The 12216-nt window shown below is 44.1% G+C and overlaps 1 protein-coding gene across 1 annotated transcript in view; it reads right to left on the reverse strand.

Moving 5' to 3' along the window:
• Positions 1-1552: 1552 nt before the first annotated feature.
• Positions 1553-12216, reverse strand: part of LOC310850532 (sulfotransferase 2A1-like) — a gene marked incomplete at its 5' end in the record, with an annotated part of 39724 nt that continues 29060 nt past the window's right edge. Inside the window, 6 exons of the mRNA XM_083752052.1 lie at positions 1553-1760; positions 3081-3261; positions 3518-3612; positions 3942-4068; positions 4643-4851; positions 11140-11285. Coding sequence (XP_083608178.1) covers positions 1651-1760; positions 3081-3261; positions 3518-3612; positions 3942-4068; positions 4643-4851; positions 11140-11285 — 868 coding nt within the window. The remainder of the gene's footprint in view (positions 1761-3080; positions 3262-3517; positions 3613-3941; positions 4069-4642; positions 4852-11139; positions 11286-12216) is intronic.

Genomic DNA, 12216 nt, shown 5'->3' on the forward strand with positions numbered 1-12216 from the left:
AACACACTTAAAATTCAGATAAATGGGGCTAGGATTCCACACTTCCCAAGGAATATATCCCACTGAAAACAGTGGGAGTTACTTCTTACATGTCGGACTTCCTCATATGTTTCTTGTTCCTTCTGTAAGTCATCCCCTCGGTGTTCTTGCTTCATGCAGTCATAACTCATCGCTCTTGACAGAGGCAGGAGCTCACCTTGGTTTATTTGCCTTAGGATCTCATCAGTGACACCCAGGGGAAGTTAGGGGTTGGTTTCCATATCATAATGTGACTTTTGATTCTGGTGAAGCTGTTAGGGTTCCAAGGGGTTGCTCGAGAGTAAGCAGGCAAATGCCTCCCTGCTCGGCTGTGAAGCCTTGCTTTTGATACCAAAATAAACTTTATCTATCCAGAGCACCACTCTCCTGTGGCTGGCTCATTCACTGGCAGAATCCGTGAGTGGGCGGTCCTTAAACCTTCCCCAGCAAAGTAGTTTATTGACGCCCAGTCTGCGCCTCCCCTCTCGGCACAAGGAGGACGTGGGTAACGGAGGACCTCTACCCTCCCCGCTTTGCCCAGGCAAGGTGTCCTGGCACCGCCTCGCCTCCTCCAAGCCCTGAAACTCCTCTCCACTGGAGGCGTGGTTACTCTCCTCCGCTGAGGAGGAGCTGCTTCCCACGATCTATGGGGGCTCTCTGTAATCCATCCGGCTTTTCCCCTCTCCCCCCTTAGCTGATGGCAGTTCCCTGACAGAAGCCATGTATCAACCTCTCACTGGAGATAATGTACATGCAGGTTCTGCTAGCCCAGCATTCGTTGTAAGAAAGTTCACTTACCCAAAGACAAGGAATTAGTACCCACTATATTCACCACAGATTCAGATATCCAAACCTGTGCGTAGCATGGTAAAGAAATGAGCAGCCTTCGACAAGCCTTACTTTTTGTGTTTTGCTGGTCTGTGGCAGCTGTTTTGCCAGAAACCATGGTGGGAGGGAAGGTTAGAAATCAGACAAATGAAAGGTCATTTTTTCCTTCCTTGTTTGCTTTTTGCATGGATTTTCTCTCTCCCCCCCCCCCCATCATTTTGGGATAAAATCCTGCAGTTGGGAATGCATTACAAATCTCCCCATAGGAATAAATGGAAATTGTCGACTTGTTACGTGAACACTTGCCTAACAATTTCTTGAGAACACACGGCAGTTGGATAGCAAGACCTGGAAGTACTGTACTCATAGCGAGTCTATTACACAAAAGGCATCCCATCAGCAACTGGACAGGAGTGAAGACTGGTGTGTTCTAGAGGTTTGAGGGGACCAGGTGGGGATCTGCACCATCTTGCAGTGGCCTTTTCACCCCCACCCCCGCATCTTGCGTTAAGCTAGGCCATTAGATGGAGTACAGATTTGGGATTGTGTGAGTCATTATGGTGCCCCATTCTCTGGCAAATTGATGCACCCTGTTACTTGCAAAAAGGCAAAACCTGCTTTCAGCTTTGCCGTTACAGTGGAGACAGCATGTGTTAAAAGAAAACACACCTGTAAAAAAAATAAAGAACAACTATTCCATTCCTGATTCCATTCCTGACCTGTTTATTTAGCAGAAGGTACCCAAACCATATTACACATTAGAATGTGAGGGTGGAGAACAGAGGAGCAACTATCTGGGATTCTTCAGTCCCAAGGGAAGGTCATATTCACACCACGCATGTTCTCCTGATAAACACGGTCAAAGTATTCCCTCTGTGCTACTGTCAGGCGATTCTTCCAGTCCCCAGAAATCCCTGGAACAACACAAGAGCAAGTGGCAACCACAAAGAAGTACAACTGAGATTACTTCATTTCTTCCTCAGTCTCAGTCATGAGGCAGCCTCCTCAGGTGGCTGATGTTAGCGGAAAGCACATGCCTCCTGACTCTTTGCCCTGATCCCCTGCAACTATTCCACCTTCCTGATTTGGAACTCCAGCTGCGCTAATGCAGGCATGTTGGGGACCTAGAACAGCTGGTTGTCTCCTCCAGCTACCTTTTCCTGTTGAATCACAGAGAGTTCCATGAGGAAAGGCAGCTGACTGAGTAGGCAATCAGGAACGGTGTTCTCTCAGTGTCTGGCCCTAAAAGCCTGTTGCCCGCAAGTAAAATGGAAGACACTGTTGCTTTGCTATTTAGAAGTAAGATGCAGCAGCGACTCCCATCAGCATCTGGATGTGGAATGAAGAATTGAGACTTTCTCCATCACATCTGGCAGGAAAACGCAGTGAGTCATGTTTGCTCTCCCACACTGCCACTCTTTGGCAAACAAACATGACAATTGCTGTGCTATTCCTACCTCCCACCCATTTTAACCACTTTGACGATTTTTTCTATAATTCAGTGTTACATAAATTTTATGAAATAAATAATAAATGATGATGATGTGCAAAACAGTTCAGTTTAAGTTACTTCTGTCGCTTTTGAGAAGGGGAACAGACTCCGTGGCCATGAAAACTAGGACTCAGGGAAGTATGCATTTAGATATGGGGGAAAGCCACTTCCGAGCTAGGGAGGAGGTGGGGTTGCGGGAGGTGGGGATACCAGGGGAATCCTCGGACACGTCATCCCCAAGCCAGCCAATCGGCTGGCCTGGAGGACGTGGCCTAGCCGCATTTAGGTGTGGGAGAAGCTTTACCTGCTGAATTTCTGCTTGCTTTCCAAATAGATGCTAAGGGCACAGAATCTGCCAACTCTAGCATAAACAACCCCAAGGCGACTACTGGTTCTTGATGGCCTGGAGATTATGTGCCCCTCAGCCTGTTTTCAGGCAGTCCCCAGTATCAGCCAGCAGTTAAAATCTTGCAGGCACACCTTGTTCTCAGAATAATTTCTTGCTTTGATTTGTATGTTGATGCATTAAAGGTAAACATAAGGTAAGATATTGCTCAAAAAGAAAGGTGTGCAATTCCCCATTTTGGCTCTGGCTCCACCACTTGCTGTATTTGCTGATTGACTTTTTCTGTGAGTCAACAGCCATCCACAGAAAAAGAAAAGGTCACCCCTGCCAGGTCACCCCTGGCATGCAGCATTACGACCTTATTCCTTGGCGCTGTATGGCAACCAAAGTTATTACCTTTCCTCAGGAGCTTTCCCTTTGTGTGGTCAAAAATGTCATCTGGTATCAAGGAAAAGTTGAACATCTTATTGTCCTTCATCTTGTGGAAGGAGGCATTTTCCACCACAGACTCAATTTGCTGGCTGTTCAGCTCCTTGCCAAGAAAACGACAGGTCCTCTGCACGCTGCCTCGAAGGTCCTGCAGAAGGGAAAAGTAAAGGAATTATAGGAAGCCTTAGAGCCTTATATGATGTACAGAGCTTGCCCTTGATCAAGAGGCACACAAAAGGCATTCATTCCAGTTTGCAGTGCACATTTGGCAAGGTTGATACCATGAGGGTGTGGAATTTGCTGCTATCACTGTGCAGAAGCCATCCTGTCTCAGGCTGCCAATACAATATTTCAAAACAAAATAATCTGGTAGTGTGTGGACATAGTCAAGCTTGGACCTGTACCTGCTGCAGATCTTCATAAGTGATGAAGAAGACGTTGGCTCTATCCTTCATCTCCATCCAGCCTTTCACGTGGTCAAACCAGGAACCAAAAAGTACTGGAGAAGCAAAGAGGAAGCAGTGGTGAGATGAAAAGAGGTGCCAGGGAAATGGAAAGAATGCTATTGAAGATGTAGAGGAAACACCAACGTGGAACCTAAAAAATAACATGTTGCTTCCATTCTAACCCATTTGTTAAGCGCATTTATTAATTTTCTTTAAAAAGAAATGACTATCGTAAGACTTAAACCAGTTTCTCCGTGTAGCCAACTACAAATTATACTTCTCTGATAAGGCTATAGGATTAGCTAAGAAGAGAGCCTTTCTGGTAGTGGACATTGTGCTGGATCAGAGCAGATGAGACTGGCTGATGTGCCTCCTTCCATACCTTCCCCACTCAGGAACCTCTCCAGGTACACTTCCATTGTTCCAGAATCCTTCAGATCTTTAAAGCCTTGGAAGAAGTGGTAGCCTGAAACCATTGCATCTCTGGGGTTACGCATTGTGTAGACTACCTGTAAAAGAGGCAGAGCCACATTTAGGGAGAGCCCGGGAAGCACTAACATTAGGAATAGTGGGACAGCCACCATAGGCACCTGAGCACTGTCTCCTGAAAGGCATGTTTAATTTACTGTTGTTACATGTATCCCCAAAGATGTGCTTTACGGGGAGCTGGAAGGAACTTTGCATTAGGGTCAGGAAGGTCTGGTACTGGAGTGCAGGTGCATGTCTGGTGCCCTAGAAGAATTATGCAAAAGACTGAACAAATCATGTTGCTTAACAGGTCCAGGAACCTAGGCTGGGGCTTTCTCAGGGGCCTCAAACTCTTCTTCAGTGAGGTTTTCTAAGCATATGGGTTATCATGGCAAAGGACCATGCATGTGGGCCATGACCAATTCAAGTTCTCCTGCAATCATGCAACTGCTAAGGAGATATCCAGTATTCCTCCCAATGCTGTAGTGCAAAATATGGCATCCTCTGGTAAATGGGCTGTGTCAAGCGTCTGTGCTCCAGAGTCCCCCCCACATCTGTGTGGCAGAAAGGCATCAATCCAAGGCAGGCTTGCTGTGTCAACTGTTCCTCTTTTACCTTGGCTTTGGAGTGGAGGAAGGACTTGGGGGAAAGCTGGAATGGCAGGTGAGTAGACAGGAGCCTGGGGGGAGGATATTTCAAGGCCTCCTTCAGCCCATCAGCAGTCTCGATCCAGGGTGCCCTATCCCACACTAGTGTGTTCTGAACCCATGGGGGGTCCCCTTGACTCCGGATTAAGGCCAACACTTCTGACATCCAGTGGGTACCTAGGAGGAAGTTCACCAGTCAGTCTTTCTCCATAAATCCACTTGGGTTTGCAGTGCACACCTTTCAATGATCTGGTTCCCTGTTTTCTTCCTCTGCCCATTAGTGAATGCCTGGTCCTCATGAAACCAATTACTGGATTATAAAAATTGGTACTACACTCAATATGCCAGCAAGTTTGGAAAACTCAGCAGTGGCCAAAGGATTGGGGAAGATCAGTCTACATCCCAATTCCAAAGAAGGGCCAAAGAATGCTCCAACTACCGCACAATTGCGCTCATTTCACATGCTAGCAAGGTTATGCTCAAAATTCTACAAGGCAGGCTTAAGCAGTATGTGGGCCGAGAACTCCCAGAAGTACAAGCTGGATTTTGAAGGGGCAGAGGAATCAGGGATCAAATCACAAACGTGGTGGATTATGAAGAATGCCAGAGAGTTCCAGAAAAGCATCTACTTCTGCTTAATTGACTACACAAAAGCCTTTGACTGTGTGGATCACAGCAAACTATGGGGGGTTCCTAAAGAAATGGAGCGCCAGAACACCTTATCTGACTCCTGAGAAATCTCTATGTGGGACAAGAAGCTACAGTTAGAACTGGATATGGAACAACTGATTGGTTCAAAATTGGAAATGGAGTACAACAAGGCTGTGTATTGTCTCCCTGCTTATTTAACTTATATGTAGAAAACATCATGAGAAAGGCTGGACTGGATGAATACGAAGCCAGAATTAAGACTGCTGGAAGAAATATCAACAACCTCAGATATGCAGATGACACAACTTTGATGGCAGAAAGTGGGGAGGAATTAAAGAACCTCTTAATGAGGGTCTGAAGCTCAACATAAAAAAAAACTAAAATCATGGCTACTGTTCCCATCACATCCTGGCAAATAGAAGGGGAGGAAATGGAGGCACTGACAGATTTTACCTTCTTGGGCTCCATGATCACTGCAGATGGTGACAGCAGTCACAAAATTAAAAGACGCCTGCTTCTTGGGAGAAAAGTGATGACAAACCTAGACAGCATCTTAAAAAGCAGAGACATCACCTGGCCAACAAAAATCCGTATTGTTAAAGCTATGGTTTTCCCAGTAGTGATGTATGGTAGTGAGAGCAGGACCATAAAAAAGGCTGATCGCCAAAGAATTGATGCTTTTGATTTGAGGTGCTGGAGGAGACTCTTGAGAGTCCCATGGACTGCATGAAGATCAAACCGATCCATTATGAAGGAAATCAATCCTGAATGCTCACTGGAAGATCCTGACGCTGAGGCTCCAATACTTTGGCCACATCGTGAGAAGTGAAGACTCCCCGGAGAAGTGAAGGCTTTACCTGATGTTGGGAAAGATGGGGGGCACAAGGAGAAGGGGACGACAGAGGACGAGATGGTTGGACAGTGTGCTTGAAGCTACCAACATGAGTTTGGCCAAACTGCGGGAGGCAGCGGAAGACAGGAGTGCCTGGTGTGCTCTGTTGCATGGGGTGACAAAGAGTCGGACACGACCAAACAACTAAACAACAAGAAGAAGAATTGGAACGGATCTTTGCCCACAGCTTGCTCCTCAGCACCCTTCTATGGGACAGGATTTCCAAAATTCAGGACTGCTGCAGCTTAGTGAAGTTGAAACAATTTGGAAGTTCTGACACGAAATGTTTGTGGACTTTTTTCAGGACCAGGTGGTTGTGTTTTAGGCTCTGTGGATCTAGGAAAGCCTGGACTACTTCATTTACTTCCTACATTCTTATCACTCACTTTTTACTTCAACTTACATAATTTAACTTTTGCATGACTTGAATTTTTTAACTTTCCAAATGTTCCTTTTTAAGATCCTTTTTTTTTAATGTAACTCTCCATTTTGGACCTGGCTGCCCATTAAAAAAAACAAAAACTTGTGAGAAATGCAAACATTATTAATGTAGGCCACATAAAAACACCTTATAGTTATGACAAACTGTTAACTTTTCTTTGTCCTTTGTCCTTTGTTAATTTAAAATCCCTGCATGTTCCAAGCTGGAAAACAGAAGAGGGCAATTGGGGAAGAGTTCTTCAAGGGGAGGAGGAGAAGATTGAGTTGATCTGAAAGAAGAACACTTTGAATACAGGAAGTATTGTGAGAGCACAGGTTTCAGACAGTTGGAAACAGGAGCAGCCTTTGTTATCCCATGGGTCTGGGAAGCGTATTTACTGTGTTATTAATCCTTGCAATGAATCTGCCCTGATACTGGGAAGCAGGAGGAATCAGAGAAACTTCAGTAGCTACATTTATCTGCGAGCAGAACTCAGCATACCATGTACAGGGTGAGTCTTTTAAAAAAGCCTCTGTGGAACATGTGTACTCTATCCACAGGGCCTCTTCTAAAGGGCTCATCCTGTGCTTCCCACATTGATAGGATGAAGGTTCCAATGAACTTTTGATGAAACCACTCCCAAGTGGAGAGAGGAGTTTCTGTTACACACCAGGCCATGCTCATTACAGTTACACATGGAGCTCCCTTCCTTTCCTGGCTCAAATATTCAGTCAGGAGAGCAAAAAAAATTCTTTTTCTCCTCCCTCCCCTGCTCCAGCCAAGAGATTGGGGGTTGAGAGTTTCCGGTCACGTCCCAAACTCAATGGCAGGATTTAGGAGGCAAAAAAAAATCCTGGCAATGTTTCCTAGCGGGATCTGGGGAGCTCACTGCATCCTACTGTGCTGTGCAAACCTGAGTGCCTACCTGAAAGGCAGAGCAGGTGCAACCTGGTAGTGCGTCCCTGCCATGGTCAAGCCTCTGTCTCTGGCATGATTTGAAAAAATCCCTAGTTTTGCCGACATACCCAGGAATTTCAAGTGTTCTTTCACTTCCTTCTGTGAGCTTCACCAGGGGCTCGGGATGGAGTAATATGTCCATTTTGGTTTGTCATTTTTGCAATCTTGAATTCAGTTCTCCATATTTCCACGTCGGTGTGCGAGTTTTCTTACATGTTTTAACAAAGCATTTCTCCCTGATATAATGCAATTCTTCTGTCCCCTCCCCCCACTAAAGTATGCATGTTGTGAACACTTAGTCTGGTATATGCATTTTTGTACACATTACTTAGCTGAAGAAGTGCATTGCAAAATTCAGATCAAGATCCTAACTCAAGATCTTTTATGAAAAGTTAAGAAGCACAGATCACATACCAACTCCCAAGAAATGGGTCCTTTCTTTTTTTTTATAATAATAATAATTTTTATTAAGGTTTTCCAAACTAAAACAAATTAAAACAAATTAAATCCAATTTATAAACTTTTTGCCAATAACCAGGACTTCCCCTCCCTACCCCCTCTTGTGTTCCAAATCTTCCAGATAAGCAATTAAATTCAACAAGTTCTTATCCCCAAATTACACTCATCATCAGTAACCCAATTTATCCAAATTCCCATCCCCTAAGATCGATCTATTCCCTTCCACGAGTTCCCCCCTTTCAAACATAGTACAGATGGAAATAAAATAAATATGAGTAGTGATTTTACAACCTTTGGATTCCAACTTTCCCTCCCCTCTTTCCCCTTTGCGTTTCACCTATCCCTCTACTTCTAATATCTTCCTGGAGTTCCCACATTACACTATGTCCCTCAGGTTCTTTGCCAGTCTTTAATTACTAGTGTCCAATCATAGAAGGAGTCTATCAAAAAAGGGGCCCATTTCTTCTATCCAGGTTTTTATATCCAGGAGTAAAAACTCCAATTTTGTTTCCATAAGCTTGTCAAACCTGGATATCCCAAATGTTCCCTCTCCCAGTTCTGTCCAGTTCTTGTTGTTTCCTTGTTCTTGTCAATCATTCTCCTCCTTTTAGTTTCTCTGTTCTCCCACAGAAATGTTCTTTTTCCAAAAGTTTCTAGTGTCTCTGCAGAGGCTTGTTATTCAGGAGCAAAGCATTGCATCATGTTCCTTTCATTTTCCAACAAATAGTTCTATTGTTTCCTGTAGTGTATAGACCTCTGTAGACAAAATAATGTTCCATTCCTGCAGTTTCCCAGGAGATTAAAAGTTCCATTCAACTGTTCAAGTTTCCTGTCAAAAACACATGCAATATCCCTCAGCTCCTCTAGATGGATTACAGTAGCAAAGTTCCCTTCCAGAATCACATCCACCAGTCCAAGTAGCTTGTTAGCCCATATTTGAAACAGTTTATGTTCAATTTATAACAAAAGTAACCAGCAAAGTCCTCATAACAAAGTCTCTATTTTAATCTTCCTTTTTGACAGCTCTTTGACAGCTGTCAAAACCTCCATTGCTCTTCTCCAGGCAGTTTCACGAATCGCTCCAGGGATTCCGGGGGGGGGTTGCTTTTTTAAAACAATTCCACTTTTCTCCTCCAGCTCAATCTTATAATTTTCCCTCGCGAAGTTGCTAATTCGGCGAAATAAGGTTACACTCGATCTTAGTTGTCCAGTCCTTTGTTTTGGCTCTTCTACAATTTAGGGGTGGGCTGACTTCCTTTTTTCCGCCTCCCCCGTTCGCTCCAAATTTTAAAAATTTATCCCTTTTTTTTTAGTCCATATTCCAATTACTCACGGGTTCTTCTTTAGATCCAAATTTTCAATAGAAGAAGTCAGCGCTCTCCGCTGGATGGCATGCGGCTGCGCTCGGCAGGGATAGCAGAGAACTCAAAGCACCACGCTTCTCCCCGGCACCCGATCCGTAGCCTTTAAAAAGGCTCCTTCACGAGTCGGGAGAGCGCTAACGGTGCCAGCCGAGTCTCCATGTCCACGGCCTCCTCTGGCCGTGGTTTTTAAGGGTCCCCGCATCGCCGGTGCGGTAGGACCCAGCCCCTGCCAAGCAGGCTCCCTCCGGAGCTCGGAGGGAGTCCGCCATTCGGCGATGGCGCCGACCCGGAAGTCCCCTAGAAATGGGTCCTTTCTAAGGGAACGCCTCCCTCTTCTTCAAGGTGATGTTCTCCTTTCTCAGGACCTTCTTTCTTCCTTAAGGCAGGAGAGCTGTCATTGTGGGAGGGCCACCCAGTTATCATGTCCCTGAAACATACTATAGCATATAAACTTATCCTAAGATTATTCTCAAGTAACCTCATGTACTTCAATTCTCATGCTGTAAATATATATGGGCTCAGATATTCCAGAAAGAAAGAATGTTTTGAAAATCTCTCTCTCTTTTTTTCAAGGTTTGCTGACATCCCCTGAAATTTCAGATATTCTTTTTCTTCCTTCTGTAAACATCACCAGTGGCTAGGTATGCAGAATATGTCCATTGTGGTTTCACATTTTTGCAATCTTAAATTCAGTTCTCCATATTTCCACTTCATTTTGTGAATTTTTTAACATATTTTTTTCAAAGCACTTTCTTCTAATATAATGCACTTATATCCCCTCCAAAGTATGCCTTTTATGCACACTTTTGCCTTATATACACATTTTGTACATGTTATTTAGCTTAAGAGCTGCATTGCAAAATTCAGAGAAGTGCAAATTTCAGAGGTTGCCTATGTTTCACTTTGTAAACTTCAGAATGTGCAAAATGTGTAACTTCCACATGTGGTGGACTTGTGCACATGTATGCAAAGTTTGGGAACATGTTTTAGAGGAAATCAAGGATATTGTGGGCACTCCAGGCTAACCTGAATTTTCCCCTTGATACTTGGTTAAAGAAGGTCGTATATAAATCACAATATTTGAAAACCCATTCACTCATTATGAACGTATGGATTATGCAGCTAGATGGTGATCATTCACGACTCATATCAAAAGCAAACTTACGGCAGGCAAGTTCCTGCAAAATATGATTTTATGTGGATTTGATTGCATTCCCGGGCTTACTATTGACCATTCCTTTATGCTTCAATGGAATCATGATCTTATTATTCATAGCATTTTTAAAATCTTTCTGCAGTAACCATTCTCCCACTTTTCTTTCTTAAGTTGTGAACCATATTGTGCCAAACAGGAAAGCCACTGTTCATTTCTGGCTCTCTCAAACATTTGTACAGTATGTAACAAAATATAATAATAATAAATCACTGAACTTTCTGACGGTAAGAGCTGTTTGACAATGGAACAGACTCCCTTGGGAAGTAATGGGCTCTCCTTCCTTTGAGGTTTATAAGCAGAAGTTGGATATCCATCTGTCATGGATGCTTTAGTTGAGATTCCTGCATTGCAGGGGGTTGTTCGGGATCCCTTCCAACTCTATGATTCTATATTATTCTTTGTGTGTTTAATATTTAAAGTTAGTGAAGTAATAACAATTACCATCTAATCTGATGACTCACTAAATCCACTAAATTCAGTCTATTTACCTAATTGCACCACTGACCTGATTTGGGGTAAGTAACGTTCACTATATCATCATCCAACAGTTGAAATTCATTTTCTACACAGCTGAGTGTTTCTGTTGAGTGCAACTGTTGAGTAAAAAGGACCCCCTTGTATTTGAAATAAGTCACTGATGACACTGAAAAACTGAAGATGAGAGAGAAATTATGTCACATCCTTACGGACTTTCAGGTAGCTACCGTTTTAGAGCCAAACTCTGGGGATAGCTGGGGAGCAGGAGGAAGGGGAGAGTTCAGGAGGTGGCGATGGGCCATCAATAGATGCTCAAGTGGTGTCACCAGTCCGGGTGGTGACACCTGGCCAAGGAACTCAGTTATGAGTGCACATCATATCAGGCTTTCATCTCTCAGTCAGATCATGGGCACAAGTTGTAGCACAATTAACTCAAATCACCTCCACTTCCCATTAGGAAATAGGCCCAAATTGCATCCTCTCACTCACTGCCACTATGCATCAACTGAAGGAAAATCGCTTTAAACGAAGAAGAGAATGCAGCACCATAGTCACACCTGCCCAAAGCAAGGCACACCCATCCACACACATGCATAACTGCTTCTGGGCCTACTCTCATAGGATGAGTTGGGGCTATTTACCTGAAGTGCAAAATAATCTTTGATCGTCCCTACTTCTGCCAATAGGAGGCCAGGTGAGGTGAACTTTTCCCTCAGTTTGGAACCTTTGATACTCATTTATTGATTTAAAGCATTTCACATGCTCAGCAGTTGAAAACATTTCCCAAACATCTATACATGACAGCAGTAAAGCAAAGCAAACAGTCCCCACCCACAGCCTTAAAATCTTGAAATACAATCTGAAAGGGGAAGGGGAAGGGTTGAGAGGGAGCAGGAAGAAAACCTGTTCATAAAAATTTCAAAGATCTGAAACTGATAACCAGATTGCATGGGATCTATTTGGGAAGAAGAGAAGTGAAATGAAGCGGGTCTCTCAACAGAGACACTACTCTCCCTTCTCACTGCTGCAAACAGGTGGAGGACTGCCGATAGCAGACAGTTCAGGGAAGAGAGGAGCCAGGAGGTGCAGCAGAGCTGGTGAATGG

This window comes from Podarcis gaigeae (assembly GCF_964106915.1).
Source record: "Podarcis gaigeae genome assembly, chromosome: 8".
NCBI classification, from domain to species: Eukaryota; Metazoa; Chordata; class Lepidosauria; order Squamata; family Lacertidae; genus Podarcis; species Podarcis gaigeae.